The sequence below is a fragment of the Caretta caretta genome, chromosome 17 (genome assembly GCF_965140235.1).
Source record: "Caretta caretta isolate rCarCar2 chromosome 17, rCarCar1.hap1, whole genome shotgun sequence".
Taxonomy (NCBI): Eukaryota; Metazoa; Chordata; order Testudines; family Cheloniidae; genus Caretta; species Caretta caretta.
Genome location: NC_134222.1, coordinates 24,142,285 through 24,163,585, shown reverse-complemented (window position 1 = coordinate 24,163,585; position 21,301 = coordinate 24,142,285). Strand labels below are relative to the sequence as shown.

Here is a 21,301-nt window from a genome sequence, read left to right as displayed (position 1 = left end):
AACAGTATAGACTGTTCGTTTTAAAACATGGGAATTGGAGCTGATTAAAATATTTGTAAGGAATAATGACAGGTTTCAGAGTAACAGCCGTGTTAGTCTGTCTTTGCAAAAAGAAAAGGAGTACTTGTTAGTCTCTAAGGTGCCACAATACTCCTTTTCTTTTTGTAAGGAATAATGTAATCAAATCCTTGTGTGGACACATTACAGCCTGTGATTTGGCCATTATGGCTACTTGATATTTTTGTGAGATTTGCTCGTCTAAATCTCATGTTGTGGCATCTGTTCTATGATTGGATGTCCTAGCTTTATAAAGAGAGAGCCTCCCTTAACAAACCTATGGGCTTTGAATCGCAGAGAGAGCACAACCTTGGCCAATTTTAGGTTATTCTGGATCTTTTCCTCCCCTCTTTTGCACAAGATGAACATTATTCCTGTCTGTGTACATGGCCTCCAGGTTTTAAAATAGCTAGGTCACTTCCTGACTGAGGAAGAGAGAGAGAGAAGCCTAGTATATGGCCTGTCCATCAATTTTGCACTTTCATTTCTATTGTCGGCCACAGAAGTGATTGTGTGGTTCGTGTACAGTCCCGTCTGCAGAGATTGTGGCCAGATTCCTTGTCTTGCTCTTCTAGTTGCTTGGGCTGTGGCCAGTGGGTCTCACGCTGCAGCTAATTGTTGCAGTTACATATACACGACACTGCAGGACCATATACATGGCTCGGTGCTGTCTGGGCAGGTGGTTCAATTTGGGAAACACAGGTACCTTGCTCTCTGTTCTAGGACACATGCAAAGTGCCTCCAAACAAGTGATCCTTCTTTGAGATCCCTCCCCTTCCACCTGCTGCTTATGCTAGTGTTGTATCACTGTGAGAAAGCCAGTGACTTTAAATCCCTCTCCTTGCCACCCACAGTGTGCACAGGGCAGGAGCACCAGGGCTTGTGGTACAAATAGCTCCCCCTGCAGTTGTATGAACACAACCAAATGTTCCTGGAAAGGTGAATTTGAGGGCCCAAGCATTGCTGAGTCAGCCCCACGTTTCACACTGAAGAGCTTTCGGAGGTGAATTCATGGGGGGTAGGAGGGGTGCACTGGGCCCTGCTGCCTGCACTCAGGTCCCACTGGGATTGCTGTGTCCTACTGATTTCATGTGGAAATCGCATGGAGAAGGCACTAGCAGAGCTGGCTCTTCTCACTCCCCGTTGCACAAGGAGTTCTGGGTGTGTTTGTCTGACAGCTGCTCTGACTGTCTCTCCCCCCTTGCAGGTCCCATTCACTGTGCTGCAGGGTGAGGGTGTGGAGTATTTGGGCCATGCTAATGATGCCGTGATCGCCATTTCCAACTACCGACTTCATATCAAATTGAAAGACTCCGTGGTCAATGTAAGTGCAGCTCTGTCACTGGTGCCAGGACCTATGGCCCATGCCGCTGAAGTGTGAGGCCTCCTCCCACAGTGCCTTACTCTCAAGTTTCTTCAGTCCCCTGTTTTCGTGGTGCCCTTGTCTCTTCTGCATCTGTGATCCCCTGTTGCTCGCTAGGCTGTATCCAGTGGTTCCAGGTACCCCTGTTGTTCTGCCCTCCCTAGTCAGTTCCTCCCTGACAATGAGAGAGGAGGACAGGGTGGGAGTTGAAGGGGAAACTCTAAATTGTGGATCATGAAGCTATGTAAATGTGGGATCCTCTTTGCTGCTCAGAGAGCCTCAGGTGGGATGCACAATGAGAGAGTGTCAGGCTGGGGTCCCTGCTAGTGTGGGACATCCCAGGCTGTCAAGTGATACTCTGCGTCTTTCTGTTTCAGGTGCCTTTGAGGATGATGGAAAGTGTGGAGAGTCGGGACATGTTCCAGCTTCACATCATTTGCAAGGACTCCAAAGTGGTCAGGTAGCTGCATAGTTCCCTCCTATTGCCACAGTTTAAGGTTTCTCCAGCCACGGGTGTGGCCAGCAGCCTTGTGGAATCCCTGCCCTAGTCTGTGCTGCTGAGTCAAGCCCTGCTATCCGGGAGGGTGCTCTCACGTATGTGGGTGGGTGTGGCCCAGCCTTCCCCTGGGAAGTTCAGAGCCCCTCGTTCCTCCCAGGGAGGTTGGATCTCCCTCTCCTCCCCTGGTTGAACTGCAAGGCTGTGGAATTCCCTGTCAGTCAATCCTGACTGGCCCTACTGAGTCTGTGTATCCTGCAGGTGCCATTTCTCCACCTTTAAGCAGTGCCAGGAGTGGCTGAAGAGGCTGAGCCGAGCTATTGCCCGCCCTGCAAAGCCTGAAGACCTGTTTGCATTCGCCTACCATGCTTGGTGCTTGGGGGTCTGTGCCGATGAGGAAGATCAGCATGCACATCTGTGTCACCCAGGTGAGCTCCCAACCAGCCCCTTTCTTAGTGCAGCCCTCATGGTATGTCAGGAGGAGGGAAACCACACACCCATATCATGCTGTGTTTCTGTGTTCTGCTGCAGCCATCTCCTAAATCCCTCTGGATGGTCCTGTTAAGTCCTTTGCTGCACAAAGAGTAGCTATAGCCAGGTGTGCTTTGTCCATCTTCCTCTGGCTAGAGAGTGGCATTGTCTCCTGGTCGATTGCTGTGTCCAGGGCCACAACCAGACCTAACCTGGAGATCCAGGTGCTGCACCTGGCCATCCCCTGGAAGCTTTAGCTGGTGCAGAGCGGGCTCACCGCTTGGCTAGCAGCATGTCACTCAGGAAATATCTCCTACCTGGCTTCACAGTTTCAGGGCAACTGCACTTGTATTCCCCCTCCATGGTCCACCAAGGGCACACACTTCAGGTTCCCGGCTCCTAGCCATCACCTCTCTTGGGCTGAGACTCCTGTCTCATTCCTTACTGACCGGGGGATTTTTAAGGCTGCACAGTTCCCTTCCCTCCCTCCCCAGTGAACCAGACTGTCTAACAGGCCAGCCTCTATGCTTTGCTTTCTCTCCTAGGGCTGTGACCTTCATATTGCCCACAGTTATAAGTTACCACCCAGCTCTTTCTAAGCAAGCAAATTTATTCTTAAGGTAAAAGCATTGCAGAGAAAACATTTAAGCAATAGAAAAACTTACATACATGCTAAAAAGCTCACCAGAGGTCACCCAAACTTCAGCCTTGGGTTCTGACAGAGGATGAATAGATCTTGTCTCTGGACTGGTAAATGTTCATGGCTTTCTTGAAAGGTTGTATGTCATTAATAATTCTGTTTGCATCTCCTCTCCCAAAAGTGTTCAGGCCACTGAGCAACAAATATGGCAGGGTGATTAAACCTAAATTCTTAACCTCTCACAGACAGACACATGCAGCACCCAACAGTGGGGATAAAACCCTCTTTCTGGATTGTTTCAGAGGAACAGCCGTGTTAGTCTGTATTCGCAAAAAGAAAAGGAGTACTTGTGGCACCTTAGAGACTAACCAATTTATTTGAGCATGAGCTTTCGTGAGCTACAGCTCACTTCATCAGATGTATACCGTGGAAACTGCAGCAGACTTTATATATACACAGAGAATATGAAACAATACCTCCTCCCACCCCACTGTCCTGCTGGTAATAGCTTATCTAAAGTGATCATCAGGTGGGCCATTTCCAGCACAAATCCAGGTTTTCTCACCCTCCACCCCCCCCACAAATTCACTCTCCTGCTGGTGCTAGCTCATCCAAAGTGACAACTCTTTACATAATCAAGTCGGGCTATTTCCTGCACCAATCCAGGTTTTCTCACATCCCCCCCACCCCCATACACACACAAACTCACTCTCCTGCTGGTAATAGCTCATCTAAACTGACCACTCTCCAAGTTTAAATCCAAGTTAAACCAGAACATCTGGGGGGGGGTAGGAAAAAACAAGAGGAAACAGGCTACCTTGCATAATGACTTAGCCACTCCCAGTCTCTATTTAAGCCTAAATTAATAGTATCCAATTTGCAAATGAATTCCAATTCAGCAGTTTCTCGCTGGAGTCTGGATTTGAAGTTTTTTTGTTTTAAGATAGCGACCTTCATGTCTGTGATTGCGTGACCAGAGAGATTGAAGTGTTCTCCGACTGGTTTATGAATGTTATAATTCTTGACATCTGATTTGTGTCCATTTATTCTTTTACGTAGAGACTGTCCAGTTTGACCAATGTACATGGCAGAGGGGCATTGCTGGCACATGATGGCATATATCACATTGGTGGATGTGCAGGTGAACAAGCCTCTGATAGTGTGGCTGATGTTATTAGGCCCTGTGATGGTGTCCCCTGAATAGATATGTGGGCACAATTGGCAACGGGCTTTGTTGCAAGGATAAGTTCCTGGGTTAGTGGTTCTGTTGTGTGGTATGTGGTTGTTGGTGAGTATTTGCTTCAGGTTGCGGGGCTGTCTGTAGGCAAGGACTGGCCTGTCTCCCAAGACTTGTGAGAGTGTTGGGTCATCCTTCAGGATAGGTTGTAGATCCTTAATAATGCGTTGGAGGGGTTTTAGTTGGGGGCTGAAGGTGACCGCTAGTGGCGTTCTGTTATTTTCTTTGTTAGGCCTGTCCTGTAGTAGGTAACTTCTGGGAACTCTTCTGGCTCTATCAATCTGTTTCGCTAGTGGCGTTCTGTTATTTTCTTTGTTAGGCCTGTCCTGTAGTAGGTAACTTCTGGGAACTCTTCTGGCTCTATCAATCTGTTTCAATACCCACCTGCAGAAGTAAAGAAACAGATTGATAGAGCCAGAAGAGTTCCCAGAAGTTACCTACTACAGGACAGGCCTAACAAAGAAAATAACAGAACGCCACTAGCGGTCACCTTCAGCCCCCAACTAAAACCCCTCCAACGCATTATTAAGGATCTACAACCTATCCTGAAGGATGACCCAACACTCTCACAAGTCTTGGGAGACAGGCCAGTCCTTGCCTACAGACAGCCCCGCAACCTGAAGCAAATACTCACCAACAACCACATACCACACAACAGAACCACTAACCCAGGAACTTATCCTTGCAACAAAGCCCGTTGCCAATTGTGCCCACATATCTATTCAGGGGACACCATCACAGGGCCTAATCCCATCAGCCACACTATCAGAGGCTCGTTCACCTGCACATCCACCAATGTGATATATGCCATCATGTGCCAGCAATGCCCCTCTGCCATGTACATTGGTCAAACTGGACAGTCTCTACGTAAAAGAATAAATGGACACAAATCAGATGTCAAGAATTATAACATTCATAAACCAGTCGGAGAACACTTCAATCTCTCTGGTCACGCAATCACAGACATGAAGGTCGCTATCTTAAAACAAAAAAACTTCAAATCCAGACTCCAGCGAGAAACTGCTGAATTGGAATTCATTTGCAAATTGGATACTATTAATTTAGACTTAAATAGAGACTGGGAGTGGCTAAGTCATTATGCAAGGTAGCCTGTTTCCTCTTGTTTTTTCCTACCCCCCCCCAGATGTTCTGGTTTAACTTGGATTTAAACTTGGAGAGTGGTCAGTTTAGATGAGCTATTACCAGCAGGAGAGTGAGTTTGTGTGTGTATGGGGGTGGGGGGGATGTGAGAAAACCTGGATTGGTGCAGGAAATAGCCGGACTTGATTATGTAAAGAGTTGTCACTTTGGATGAGCTAGCACCAGCAGGAGAGTGAATTTGTGGGGGGGGGTGGAGGGTGAGAAAACCTGGATTTGTGCTGGAAATGGCCCACCTGATGATCACTTTAGATAAGCTATTACCAGCAGGACAGTGGGGTGGGAGGAGGTATTGTTTCATATTCTCTGTGTATATATAAAGTCTGCTGCAGTTTCCACGGTATACATCTGATGAAGTGAGCTGTAGCTCACGAAAGCTCATGCTCAAATAAATTGGTTAGTCTCTAAGGTGCCACAAGTACTCCTTTTCTTTCTGGATTGTGCTTCCTTCTATTCCAGGACTGGAGGCACTTGAGCTGACAATCCCAAATCTAGGCTGAGGATAGGATGTTCCCAGTGCCAGGCCCTCGATTCTAGAATATGTCTACCCAATTGATTCGGCCTCAGGGGCTGATTAGAGGAGTTTGGGGCCTGGAGGAATTGCTGTATTAATTTAGATGAAATAAATGGGCCCAAAGAGTGAAAGGTTTTACCATGACCTTATTACTTCCAACATTAAACAGTTTTAAATTTCAAGGAATCCCTGTTGAGGTTACAGGGACAAACCATCCCAATGTGTCGAAAGAATAGTAAATATGGCAGGCGACCAGCTTGGCTTAACGGTGAAATCCTAGCGGATCTTAAACATAAAAAAGAAGCTTACAAGAAGTGGAAGGTTGGACATATGACCAGGGAAGAGTATAAAAATATTGCTCGGGCATGTAGGAATGAAATCAGGAGGGCCAAATCGCACCTGGAGCTGCAGCTAGCAAGAGATGTTAAGAATAACAAGAAGGGTTTCTTCAGGTATGTTGGGAACAAGAAGAAAGCCAAGGAAAGTGTGGGCCCCTTACTGAATGAGGGAGGCAACCTAGTGACAGAGGATGTGGAAAAAGCTAATGTACTCAATGCTTTTTTTGCCTCTGTCTTCACTAACAAGGTCAGCTCCCAGACTGCTGCGCTGGGCATCACAACATGGGGAATAGATGGCCAGCCCTCTGTGGAGAAAGAGGTGGTTAGGGACTATTTAGAAAAGCTGGACGTGCACAATCCATGGGGCCGGACGAGTTGTATCCGAGAGTGCTAAAGGAATTGGCGGCTGTGATTGCAGAGCCATTGGCCATTATCTTTGAAAACTCGTGGCGAATGGGGGAAGTCCCGGATGACTGGAAAAAGGCTAATGTAGTGCCAATCTTTAAAAAAGGGAAGAAGGAGGATCCTGGGAACTACAGGCCAGTCAGCCTCACCTCAGTCCCTGGAAAAATCATGGAGCAGGTCCTCAAAGAATGAATCCTGAAGCACTTACATGAGAGGAAAGTGATCAGGAACAGTCAGCATGGATTCACCAAGGGCAAGTCATGCCTGACCAATCTAATCGCCTTCTATGATGAGATTACTGGTTCTGTGGATGAAGGGAAAACAGTAGATGTATTGTTTCTTGACTTTAGCAAAGCTTTTGACACGGTCTCCCACAATATTCTTGTCAGCAAGTTAAAGAAGTATGGGCTGGATGAATGCAGTATAGGGTGGGTAGAAAGTTGGCTAGATGGTCGGGCTCAACAGGTAGTGATCAATGGCTCCATGTCTAGTTGGCAGCCGGTGTCAAGTGGAGTGCCCCAAGGGTCGGTCCTGGGGCCGGTTTTGTTCAATATTTTCATAAATGATCTGGAGGATGGTGTGGATTGCACTCTCAGCAAATTTGCGGATGATACTAAACTGAGAGGAGTGGTAGATACGCTAGAGGGCAGGGATAGGATACAGAGGGACCTAGACAAATTGGAGGATTGGGCCAAAAGAAATCTGATGAGGTTCAATAAGGATAAGTGCAGGGTCCTGCACTTAGGACGGAAGAACCCAATGCACAGCTACAGACTAGGGACCGAATGGCTAGGCAGCAGTTCTGCGGAAAAGGACCTAGGGGTGACAGTGGACGAGAAGCTGGATATGAGTCAGCAGTGTGCCCTTGTTGCCAATAAGGCCAATGGCATTTTGGGCTGTATAAGTAGGGGCATAGCGAGCAGATCGAGGGACGTGATCGTCCCCCTCTATTCGACATTGGTGAGGCCTCATCTGGAGTACTATGTCCAGTTTTGGGCCCCACACTACAAGAAGGATGTGGATAAATTGGAAAGAGTCCAGCGAAGGGCAACAAAAATGATTAGGGGTCTGGAACACATGACTTATGAGGAGAGGCTGAGGGAACTGGGATTGTTTAGTCTGCAGAAGAGAAGAATGAGGGGGGATTTGATAGCTGCTTTCAACTACCTGAGAGGTGGTTCCAGAGAGGATGGTTCTAGACTATTCTCAGTGGTAGAAGAGGGCAGGACAAGGAGTAATGGTCTCAAGTTGCAGTGGGGGAGGTTTAGGTTGAATATTAGGAAAAACTTTTTCACTAGGAGGGTGGTGAAACTCTGGAATGCGTTACCTAGGGAGGTGGTAGAATCTCCTTCCTTAGAAGTTTTTAAGGTCAGGCTTGACAAAGCCCTGGCTGGGATGATTTAATTGGGGATTGGTCCTGCTTTTGAGCAGGGGGTTGGACTAGATGACCTCCTGAGGTCCCTTCCAACCCTGATATTCTATGATTCTATAATTCTATGAAATAAGATTTGGGGTTTGCCATACAGAGACTTCAGCCTACTTCGTACCATGGCAAACATGCTAGGAAATTCACGCTGTAGTTTAGAGATTTATTAATTAGAATACACAAGAGAAAAATAAGTCAAACAATTTATATAGCACTTTAAAACAGCAGTTGTATTATATGATAAAAAAGTAATCAGAACCCCTTTAAAATTGATAAAAAGAAAAGGAGTACTTGTGGCACCTTAGAGACTAACAAATTTATTTGAGCATAAGCTTTCGTGAGCTACAGCTCACTTCATCGGATGCAACTGATGATGCTGTAGCTCACGAAAACTTATGCTCAAATAAATTTGTTAGTCTCTAAGGTGCCACAAGTCCTCCTGTTCTTTTTGCGAATACAGACTAACACGGCTGCTACTCTGAAACCTGTCTTTAAAATTGATGGATCAGGTGCTCTCTCATTTTGTGGGATAACTTTTCTTGGTAGCAGGGAAAGAGTTTTGTTGCTCAGCTCTAAGATATGAAGGATAGTCGCTTTCCTGCTTTTAACAGGCAGACCCAAGGGGGAGAAGAGAGAGTATAATACCGGTGGGGGAAATATGGCTTTTTAATATGGTTAATGTTTTCAGGACTTTGGGTGTCAGGTCAGTCTCAGACAGATGCTATGGGTTGGCAGATTAGCCACTACAGTAGTTGCACTGAGCTCTGGCTTATTTTCCCATCTGAGATCGTCTGGCTGGACCCTCTCCTTTAACAATCTCTCTCAGGCTGGGTAAAGCTGGATGGGCTGTCTTGTCTCATTGTGCTGATCTTGTGTGGTACAATTGACCTCAGGATCAGATGAAAACCAAGAGAGACAGGGAGGTAGAACAGGAGAAAAAATAGCAGTGCAGAAAGGAACACACAAGGGAAGGGGAGACAGCAGGATCTCACATGTCTCCGGCTGGTGTCTTTGCTGGTGCGGCACTGTTGACAGGGTGTCCCTGCTGATGTTCTGAGGTCTGAACTGCATGATGATGATGATTAGACCTTTGGGGTCCATGGGCGAAGTACAGAGTCCCTCAAGTGGAGTGGAGTCCTGACTGGCATTCCCCCTCCTCCAGAAATTCCTCCATGAGGCCACACGTCCTAGCCCCCAAAGTGGCTGTTGGTTGGAATAGTCCATCCTCTCATTACTGTGTTCGCCATTTAGGCCTAACTTCCGATTTGTCAAGTTTGATTCATTAACATCCAGTCCCTTGCTTTTTTGTTTACCAGGTATTCATAGATTCCAAACCGGAAGGGACCACTGTGATCTAGTCTCACCTCCTGTATAATGCAGGACAGAGAACTTCCCCATAATAATTCCCTGAGCACATCTTCTAGAAAAACATCCAATCCACCATGACCCTTGGTAAATTGTTCCAATGGTTAATTATTATCTCATCGCTAAAAATGTGCGCCTTATTTCCAGTCTGAATTTGTCTACTTTCAACTTCCAGCCATTTGATCATGTTATAGCTCTGTCTGCTCGATTGAGGAGCTCATTATCAGATATTTGTTCCCCATGTGTAGGTATTTATAGACTGTAATCAAGTCACCCCTTATCCTAAAAAGAAAAGGAGTACTAGTGGCATCTTGGAGACTAACCAATTTATTTGAGCATAAGCTTTCGTGAGCTACAGCTCACTTCATCGGATGCATTCAGTGGAAAATACAGTGAGGAGATTTATATCCTAAGCAAGTGAGTATGACATTTGGAAAAGCACCCATCCCACAGTGTTCAGACACCATCTGGCCTCTTGCTCATCCAGTCCTGTAATGTTGCAGCTGCCAGGTTTAGGTTTCCCTTGGCTGTGTCCAGCTGCCAGTAACTGCTCTGCCTGTGCTGTTCCAGGAGACCACGTGAAGTACCGGTTTGAGATGGAAGTTGTGAGGATGGACTTTGACTTGCAGAATGTCTGGAGAGTTTCTGACATCAACAGCAATTACAAGTGAGTAACATACCAGTCAGACCTCACCCCATATAACTCCCTGGCAGGGCAGTGTAACAGCCAGACATCTCCCCACCCCTTTCCTCACCCTGGCTAATAACCCACAGCGTATCAGCCATATGTCACTCTTCACCCTGGGTTATGGAATTGGAGCGGCACTGCACCTAAGCTAACAGGGGTAGCGTAAGTTGCAGCAAATGCTGATGTATTCAGTTTAAAAGGTGGTAGGCATGGTTCTTCCATTAAAGCATTTTGGAGTCTTGCAAAGCTGTTTCTGTTTGAGAATTCCCCATCCATACTGCTCCTTTTTTGATCAGTCATTGGCTCTGAAGTGTTCAGATCATTTGGAATAAAAAAGTCCCAGATTCCCATAAAAGAATGCACAACTCTCCTGCATTCTTTAGTCTCATTTTCTATGTCTCACAGTTTCTTTGTATTCCCCCATCAGTCTGTCTGTATCATAGAATATCAGGGTTGGAAGGGACCTCAGGAGGTCATCTAGTCCAACCCCCTCCTCAAAGCAGGACCAATCCCCAACTAAATCATCCATCTGGTGTCTCATGTCTTATGCTTAGATTGTCCCCCTTTTGGGGCAGAGATTGTGTGGTGGGTTGCTCCCCCTTCCGAGGTGCCACCTGTTGTACTGGGGTACCACTGCGCCCGCCTGTTCCACCAGCCTGGGCTCCCTTACCCTGTCCTGCTAAGCCAGGCCCTCAAACCTCCTCTAGCACACACACAGGTAGGGACACACGCAGCTGCAGAAAGACACTGACACTGAAATCAGCTCTACATGGGAAGACTTTCAGCTAAGGAATTGCCCAGCATTCAAGTGCACTCCCCCTCTGGAGAGTAAACCCAAAATTGTATTGTCTTGCGCTGCACAGAGAACTTCCAGCATAAGCTAATTGAAATTCTCCCTCAATATGGAGAGTGATATGCACAGCTTTTTTCTCTTCCCCTCCCTCCCTCCCTCCCCAGTTATGAATTCCACAAACTGGGTTTAAAACAAAAACAAGTTTATTAAGTATTATTTTAAGTGACTGTAAGTGATAGCAAACAGATCAAAGCAGATTACCTTAGTAAACAAAAAATGCAAACTGATCTTAACACACTAGATACATAGGATATAAATTAGCAGATTCTCACCCTGAGTGATAAACAGGCTGGCAGACTCTTAAGGCACAAGTTGCCTTGGCTTCCCCAGGTTTTCATACACAGGCTAAAGATCTTTCTAGCCTAGGACCGTCACTTCCCATAGTTCAGTCCTTGAACCCTCAGGTGTTTCCAGGCATTATGTTGTAGGGAGAGTGAGGTTCCCCATAATGTCATTTCCCCCCTTTTATATCTTCTCCCCACTTTCTGGAAAGCTCTTTTGCTGTGACGTGGGTCATAGAATCATAGAATATAAGGGTTGGAAGGGACCCCAGAAGGTCATCTAGTCCAACCCCCTGCTCGAAGCAGGACCAATTCCCAGTTAAATCATCCCAGCCAGGGCTTTGTCAAGCCTGACCTTAAAAACCTCTAAGGAAGGAGATTCTACCACCTCCCTAGGTAACGCATTCCAGTGTTTCACCACCCTCTTAGTGAAAAAGTTTTTCCTATATCCAATCTAAACCTCCCCCACTGCAGCTTGAGACCATTACTCCTCGTTCTGTCATCTGATACCATTGAGAACAGTCTAGAGCCATCCTCTTTGGAACCCCCTTTCAGGTAGTTGAAAGCAGCTATCAAATCCCCCCTCATTCTTCTCTTCTGCAGGCTAAACAATCCCAGCTCCCTCAGCCTCTCCTCATAACTCATGTGTTCCAGACCCCTAATCATTTTTGTTGCCCTTCGCTGGACTCTCTCCAATTTATCCACATCCTTCTTGAAGTGTGGGGCCCAAAACTGGACACAGTACTCCAGATGAGGCCTCACCAATGTCGAATAGAGGGGAACGATCACGTCCCTCGATCTGCTCGCTATGCCCCTACTTATACATCCCAAAATGCCATTGGCCTTCTTGGCAACAAGGGCACACTGCTGACTCATATCCAGCTTCTCGTCCACTGTCACCCCTAGGTCCTTTTCCACAGAACTGCTGCCTAGCCATTCGGTCCCTAGTCTGTAGCTGTGCATTGGGTTCTTCCGTCCTAAGTGCAGGACCCTGCACTTATCCTTATTGAACCTCATCAGATTTCTTTTGACCCAATCCTCCAATTTGTCTAGGTCCTTCTGTATCCTATCCCTCCCCTCCAGCGTATCTACCACTCCTCCCAGTTTAGTATCATCCGCAAATTTGCTGAGAGTGCAATCCACACCATCCTCCAGATCATTTATGAAGATATTGAACAAAACCGGCCCCAGGACCGACCCTTGGGGCACTCCACTTGATACCGGCTGCCAACTAGACATGGAGCCATTGATAACTACCCGTTGAGCCCGACAATCTAGCCAGCTTTCTACCCACCTTATAGTGCATTCTTCCAGCCCATACTTCCTTAACTTGCTGACAAGAATACTGTGGGAGACCGTGTCAAAAGCTTTGCTAAAGTCAAGAAACAATACATCCACTGCTTTCCCTTCATCCACAGAACCAGTCATCTCATCATAGAAGGCGATTAGATTAGTCAGGCATGACCTTCCCTTGGTGAATCCATGCTGGCTGTTCCTGATCACTTTCCTCTCATGCAAGTGCTTCAGGATTGATTCTTTGAGGACCTGCTCCATGATTTTTCCAGGGACTGAAGTGAGGCTGACTGGCCTGTAGTTCCCAGGATCCTCCTTCTTCCCTTTTTTAGAGATTGGCACTACATTAGCCTTTTTCCAGTCATCCGGGACTTCCCCCGTTCGCCACGAGTTTTCAAAGATAATGGCCAATGGCTCTGCAATCACAGCCGCCAGTTCCTTCAGCACTCTCGGATGCAACTCGTCCGGCCCCATGGACTTGTGCACGTCCAGCTTTTCTAAATAGTCCCTAACCACCTCTATCTCCACAGAGGGCTGGCCATCTCTTCCCCATTTTGCGATGCCCAGCGCAGCAGTCTGGGAGCTGACCTTGTTAGTGAAAACAGAGGCAAAAAAAGCATTGAGTACATTAGCTTTTTCCACATCCTCTGTCACTAGGTTGCCTCCCTCATTCAGTAAGGGGCCCACACATTCCTTGGCTTTCTTCTTGTTGCCAACATACCTGAAGAAACCCTTCTTGTTACTCTTGACATCTCTGGCTAGCTGTAGCTCCAGGTGCGATTTGGCCCTCCTGATAACATTCCTACATGCCCGTGCAATATTTTTATACTCTTCCCTGGTCATATGTCCAACCTTCCACTTCTTGTAAGCTTCTTTTTTATGTTTAAGATCCGCTAAGATTTCACCATTAAGCCAAGCTGGTCGCCTGCCATATTTACTATTCTTTCGACTCATTGGGATGGTTTGTCCCTGTAACCTCAACAGGGATTCCTTGAAATACAGCCAGCTCTCCTGGACTCCTTTCCCCTTCAAGTTAGTCCCCCAGGGGATCCTGGCCATCCGTTCCCTGAGGGTGTCGAAGTCTGCTTTCCTGAAGTCCAGGGTCCGTATCGTGCTGCTTACCTTTCTTCCCTGTGTCAGGATCCTGAACTCAACCAACTCATGGTCACTGCCTCCCAGATTCCCATCCACTTTTGCTTCCCCCACTAATTCTACCCGGTATGTGAGCAGCAGGTCAAGAAAAGCGCCCCCCCTAGTTGGCTCCTCTAGCACTTGGGCCAGGAAATTGTCCCCTATGCTTTCCAAAAACTTCCTGGATTGTCTATGCACCGCTGTATTGCTCTCCCAGCAGATATCAGGAAAATTAAAGTCACCCATGAGAATCAGGGCATGCGATCCAGTAGCTTCCGTGAGCTGCCGGAAGAAAGCCTCATCTACCTCATCCCCCTGGTCCGGTGGTCTATAGCAGACTCCCACCACTACATCACTCTTGTTGCACACACTTCTAAACTTAATCCAGAGACTCTCAGGTTTTTCTGCAGTTTCATACCAGAGCTCTGAGCAGTCATACTGCTCCCTTACATACAGTGCAACTCCCCCACCTTTTCTGCCCTGCCTGTCCTTCCTGAACAGTTTATATCCATCCATGACAGTACTCCAGTCATGTGAGTTATCCCACCAAGTCTCTGTTATTCCGATCACGTCATAGTTCTTTGACATCACCAGGACCTCCAGTTCTCCCTGCTTGTTTCCAAGGCTTTGTGCATTTGTATATAAGCACTTGAGATAACCTGTTGATCGCCCCTCATTCCCAGTATGAGGCAGGAGCCCTCCCCTCACAGACATTCCTGCCTGTGCTTCCTCCCGGTATCCTGCTTTCCCACTTACCTCAGGGCTTTGGTCTCCTTCCCCCGGTGAACCTAGTTTAAAGCCCTCCTCACTAGGTTAGCCAGCCTGCTCGCGAAGATGCTCTTCCCTCTCTTCGTTAAGTGGAGCCCGTCCCTGCCTAGCACTCCTTCTTGGAACACCATCCCATGGTCGAAGAATCCAAAGCCTTCTCTCCGACACCACCTGCGTAGCCATTCATCAAACAGTTAGCCATGGGTCAAACAGTTCCCATTGTGTAGTGCTATCTCTGAGAGGTTTCTGTTGTACACAGTTCCTCAGGTAATCCTTGTGATTGTGTGCATTTCAGCAATAAACCATTAACATTGTTTGGCCTTTTTACTGTTGTACCTGAAAGGCTATTTGTGGGTGTTTTCTACCTCAGGACATGTTTCAGTAACACATACGTAGCCAAACTTCAAAACTTCACATATGACAATAGCACATACAATCCAACAAGATATTACTGTTTAGCAGATCAAGACTTTCAGAATGACACCTCACAAGGCTTACTTTGTATAAGACATATCCTAATTATATGACAGTGGTGAATATTGGGGTATCAGGGTCATAGGTGCTGCAACTCGGTGTGCTGGGGTTGCTGCCACACCCCCTGGCTTGAAGTGGTTTCCATTATATGCAGGGTTTACAGTTTGGTTCAACGGCTCTCAGCACCCCCACTGTACAAATTGTTCCAGCCCCCCTGGTCAGGGTGTCACAGATTGTCTTTGTTCTGTATTTGTACAGTGCCTAGCAGAATAGGGTCCAGTCCATGGCTAGGGCTCTGGAGCGCTCCCATAATACAAATAATAAATAACCATAATAATAGTCTTGGAGCTTTAAGAAGAACTTCTGCTTTCTTTGTGCCAGGCTTCATGCCATCTGCTGCAACTAACAGCTGTATTTCCTTAAACTCAAACCAACATGTATTTCTAGTGAGCCAAAGTCCCCTTTCTTGAAACCAAACACACACTTCCCTCCAGCTGTTTCTCATGGTCAGTAAAGATATCCTCCTCATCCATGGACCAAACACCTCCAGGTAAATGACCCAATACTGAATCCATGGCCTTTTGGTAAGCCCAGAGCCTTGGGAAGTCCCAGAGGAACTCTACAGTATATGCAAAAAGAAAAGGAGTACTTTTGGCACCTTAGAGACTAACCATTTTATTTGAGCATAAGCTTTCGTGAGCTACAGCTCACTTCATCAGATGCATACAGTATGCATCCAGTGAAGCGAGCTGTAGCTCACGAAAGCTTATGCTCAAATAAATTGGTTAGTCTCTAAGGTGCCACAAGTACTCCTTTTCTTTTTGCGAATACAGGCTAACACAGCTGTTACTCTGAAACCTGTCTACAGTATGTGTAACCACCACAGTGCAGCTTTGTGAATTCAGGGGATAATGCCAGAAGTCTTTCTTAGCATCGAGTTTGGCAAAAACTTTTGAGACTATTAATCCACACTAGGTACAGGGTGAGGCACTCTACTCACACCTTTATTTACTTCTCAGTAATTTTGTCAGCCAGCATCTTCACCAGTCCCTGGTTCACAACTTGTGTCCTGGGTATGGACAGTGCCATAGCTTGTGGACTACTGGTGTGACTTTGTCGTCTGCTGTCACCTTGTGACAATATCCATGACTTTGCCCAAGACCTTTGAATTAGATTAGTACAGGAATACAATTTGTATGGCATCATTCTCTGGAATTTACTGTTTGTTTCACCCATCTCCTCACTGGTGCATGTGTAAATCAGAATTGCTTTGCAGGGCTTTAGTGCTCCCTTCTGTCACAATAACTGTTCTAAAAGACTCTCTGGCCCCACCCCGGTCTCTGTGAGCACACCCCTCAGGTCTGAGGCTATCACCTCTCTAGGGTGGAATCGCACGTCTCCTGCTCTAAGACCAGGCTGTGGGGCTGCAGTGCCCTGTCACTAACTTTGATCACCTCACAGGCCTGACTTGGGTTCAGTACCTGCCGTTCCGTTCCCTCCGGGAGATGACAGGGTGCACACTGACCAGATGGCCTCCTTAAAGCCAAGTATCATTTATTTAAATCCAAAGCATTTAAGAGAAAAGAGGTCTTAAAACAATAAGCAGACTGTGTGCATGTCGAGCTTACCAGGTGTCTATCCATCTTCCCCATGAGATCCTGGTAAGTCTAAGCTTCTTATAGACACCCCAACACTAAACCTGATTGGGAATTTTACTACAAAATGTTTTTGTTGGAAAATGTCAATTCTTTAGGCCCTAAATTTCAAAGTTGGATTTTTGTTTTCTCTTCCAACCTATATGGTACTATAAATGCAAATGGGTATCTATTAGAAAAATGCTTCCTTTTGGACATAGTAATGGGGTCATTTTTTCAGTCGGTCAGAAATAATCTTAATATAAATGGAGTTACAGTAGGAAACAAGGACCACAAATTAGCCTTATATGTGGACAACGTCATGGCGTTTGTTACGAATCCAGCTCACACACTACTAGAATTGCAAATAGAAATCTTAAAATTTGGTGAAGAGTCAGAATTTAAAATAAACGGCCACACGTCAGCACTTCTGGATGTATGTGTGAGCTCAGATCTACAGAAAGAAATAAAAACTAAATATAAATGGGTAATGACTTCAGTTAGATGCCTGGGAATACACATTTCTAAAAGATTGTAAGTTATGTAATATTAATTATAGTCCTTTCGTTAAGAAAATCAAAACATCTGGAAATTGGTCAAAATATGAAATTTCATGTTAGTCAAAATTGTAACAGGTAAATTAATGTCTTGCAGTGAATTAACTTCCAAACACTTCCCATTTGAGTTCCAGGAAGCCTCATAGGTCAGTGGCAACTTATGATAAATAAGTTCATTTGGGAAGATAAGAAATCCAGCGTTAAGCAACCTACTTTACAAAGGCCATCGCAAAATGGAGGCTTGGCTTTACCAAACATCAAGCACTATTACCAAGCTAGTCAGATCAGAAACCTGATGCACTGGATAACACCAAACCCTAATAGACACTGGGTAGAGATAGAACAAGTTTCTTGTTGTGCAGTCAAACGCCACGTGATCCCCTGGATAAAGAAAACCTGTAGGTCAAAATCAATATATAACCACTCTTTTTTTTTTATGACAGCAACAGTAGAAATTTGGGATAATTTATTTAGAAAGCAGAACCCATACCCATCACATCCAGTGTCCATAGTAGATAATATAGAATTTAACCCCAATAACATCCTGGAAAGTTTTGACATTTGGGAACTTACAGGTATATCAGAATTCAGCCAACTGTTCAGAGACAATACATTTAGATCACTTGATGAAATAAAACAACTCTCAAAAGACCCCAAAATTGCAGTACATCAGTAACTGCATAGTTTTTAAAAACATAGTTTTTAAGGTCAGGCTTGACAAAGCCCTGGCTGGGATGATTTAACTGGGAATTGGTCCTGCTTCGAGCAGGGGGTTGGACTAGATGACCTTCTGGGGTCCCTTCCAACCCTTATATTCTATGAACTACAACTGAGATTTTTCAGTCCCCACAAAAAAGAAAACCTATGCAGAAAATTGACAGAATTTGAAAAACTACTCACTACATCCATGAAACATAAATGCTTACTTTCCACTACAAAGTAATTTCTAACTTACTTGGAGGAAATAACTATATTTCATGAGAAATTGGAAAATTGAAGTAGGCATAGGCACAAAAATTGAGGAATGGGAGAACATATGAAACAGGAGGATTTCTCCATATATGGTGGATGTGCTCCAAAATTAAGACCTTTTGGAAAGCCCTTGGAGGCTCCATAAGGGAAATAACAGGGTGTCAGCTTTGTCCTGAAAACTCTGTCTTATGAAAGCCATAAAGAATTGATCATTATTTTTGTAGTTGCTGCTGGAATTACCATAGCAAGGTGATAGAAGAGGAGTGATTCTCTTAAAACTATTGGCTGGTATCAAAAGGTGGGGGAAATTCTGATACTAGAAAAGCTAACTGATTAAGTCAAAGTTCTTCCGGGGAGAAAACAAAAAGATAAGGACTAAGAAGGATGGTGGAAGTTTTTGGAGTTTGCTGGAAGAGGGTCATCACTGGCCACCAAACCAGGAGTTTGAGAACTTCTGTTTGAATACTGAGAAAGGGAGAAACCCCTTCAACAACAGTCACAATTAAACTTAGAATTAAGATATTAAAATAAGGAAAATAGATAACAAAATAGGAACAAAGCTAAATATTGTGTAAAAGTTATGATAGGACAACTAACAAACAGGTTACGCATCTAAATGTAAGAAAATCAGAAATTTGGACCTAAACATGAGATAATGAAAGACTTGAACCAACACAGTCAACTGACATGGCAGAAGAGGAAGACAGAATAGAAAAGCATCAGTCACAATATGTGATCAATACCATAAAGTAGAAGAAAGTGACTAGTAGCAGGTCTCATCAGTACGGCTTCAGGGACTTCCCATGGGCCAGTTGATATCTGTGTTTATACTAAGCTTATCGCTGTTTAATATGTAAAGCAAATTAAATATGATTTGTTATAAAAGAATGGATCTGTTAATAAATACAATGTTAAAAAGGGAAAATGTCAGTTAATCAAAACAAAGGTTTTTTTTTATGGGAATGGGGAGGGAGGGAGAGCAAGTGCCCAGAATAACAAGCAGTCTGGTGGTCAGGACGCTCCCCTAGGTTGTAGTCTCCCGCATTCCAGGTGAGTGCCCTGACTACTAGGCTACTGGCTATTCTGGGCTCTTTCTCCTTCGAAAGGGAGAAATCTTGAAATCTCAAAGTTTCAAGGGATAGGAAAACTGTTTGGTCAATGTACATTGACCAAAGTGTTGGTTGAAGTTCTCCAACTGGTTTTTGAATGTTACGATTCCCGATGTCAGATTTGTGTCCATTTATTCTTTTGTGTAGAGACTGTCCGGTTTGGGCCATCTTGATTATCATTACAAAAGTTTTTTTTCTCCTGCTGATAATAGCTCATCTTAATTAATTAGCCTCTTACAGTTTGTATGGCAACTTTCACCTTCTCTGTATGCGTATATATATATCTTCTTACTATATGTTCCATTCTATGCATCCAATGAAGTGGGCTGTAATAAATGTTAGTCTCTACGGTGCCACAAGTACTCCTGTTCTTTTTGCGGATACAGACTAACACGTCTGCTACTTTGAAACCTCTCCCACATGTCCCAGCACTCATTTTGACTCCTTGACCTGGAGGAGTGTTCCATTTGTCTCTCTCTTTTCCCTGTCCCTGTTTAGGGACAGGTTGGCTTGCTTTTACAAGGCTTGGGGCTCAATCACCACCAACAGCTGGGTCCTAAGCACCATCTGATCGAGCAGTGCCATCCAGTTCTTCTCCATCCCTCCCCATCCTCCTTCAGGGACCCCTCTCGCAAGATACTGCTCCTCAAGCAGGTGTGCTCTCTGATGGTGCTGGGGGCGGTGGAGGTGGATCCACCAGAACACCAGGGTCAGGGTTTCAATTCCTGCTACTTTCTGCTGCCCAAATCAGGGGGGGGTGGAAGACTAAAACCCATTCTCAACCTTCGCAGCCTCAACACCTATATCGGGTACATGAGGTTCTGAATGGTCACTTGATCAACAATCCTCCCTGCATTCTCTCAGAACAACTTATTTGCTGCCCTGGACCATCAGGATGCCTACTACTTTCACGTGGCAGTTTTGCTGAGCCACAGAAAATGCCTTAGAATTGTCGTAGCGGAGTGCCATTTCCAGTATGCAGTGCTTCCGTATGGCCTCTCTTCTGCTCCTCGGGTTTTTAACAAATGCATGCTTGTGGTGATGACATACCTCAAGAAGAAAGGGATCCACATCTTCCCATACCTAGATGACTGATTAGTGAGGGCCAGGTCCAGAGATGAAGTCCTTTCCAACGTTGACACTATACTATGCTTGCTCAACCATCCGGGTCTCATCCTAAACGCTAGACGTTTTTGTTCCTAATCAGAAAATCAAGTTCATTGGGGCCCTAACAGACTCTGAGTTTAAGAGCGTTTTTGCCAACAAACCATTTTCAGGCAATTCACCACCTCTGTTTCAGTCTGCAATCTCAGCCCTCCATGACAGTTCTGATGTGCCTTAGGCTTTTCGGCCACACATCCGCTTGCACACAGGTGGTCCAGTTTGCAAGGTTGCATCTTTGCTCCCTTCAAATGTGGCTCAGCAAGCTTTAGTGTCCAACTCTTTACTCCTTGGACAGATTGGTCCATCTCCCTCCACTGGTTTTGGAATCCTTGCAGTGGTGGAAACTTCTGGAGAATGTTTGTCAGGGTGTTCCCTTCGTCTGGTCCTTACCAACCAGGTCTGTTGTCACCAACACATCCCTAATGGACTGAGATCGCTGAAAGTTCAAGGTCAGTGGTTGGAGTAGCAGTCCTCACTGCATATCGAAGTGTTGGATCTTCAGGCCATTTACAATATGTGTCATAGAATATCAGGGTTGGAAGGGACCTCAGGAGGTCATCTAGTCCAACCCCCTGCTCAAAGCAGAACCAATCCCCAACGAAATCATCCCAGCCAGGGCTTTGTCAAGCCTGACCTTAAAAACCTCAAAGGAAGGAGATTCCACCACCTCCGTAGGTAACGCATTCCAGTGCTTCACCACCCTCCTAGTGAAAAAGTTTTTCCTAATATCCAACGTAAACCTACCCCACTGCAACTTGAGATCATAACTCCTTGTTCTGTCATCTGCCACCACTGAGAACAGTCTAGATCCATCCTCTTTGGAACCCCCTTTCAGGTAGTTGAAAGCAGCTATCAAATCCCCCCTCATTCTTCTCTTCTACAGACTAAACAATCCCAGTTCCCTCAG

General features: G+C 45.6%; 1 protein-coding gene across 9 annotated transcripts in view; it reads left to right on the top strand.

Annotated features, from left to right (window-relative positions):
- The window catches only part of MTMR4 (myotubularin related protein 4), a 133,634-nt gene that overhangs the window by 92,080 nt on the left and 20,253 nt on the right, over window positions 1-21,301 (top strand). For all 9 annotated transcript variants that reach the window (XM_048823880.2, XM_048823877.2, XM_048823881.2 and 6 more), the window contains 4 exons: window positions 1,265-1,381; window positions 1,798-1,880; window positions 2,178-2,344; window positions 10,041-10,137. In XM_048823880.2, the coding sequence (XP_048679837.2) occupies window positions 1,265-1,381; window positions 1,798-1,880; window positions 2,178-2,344; window positions 10,041-10,137 (464 nt within the window). The remainder of the gene's footprint in view (window positions 1-1,264; window positions 1,382-1,797; window positions 1,881-2,177; window positions 2,345-10,040; window positions 10,138-21,301) is intronic.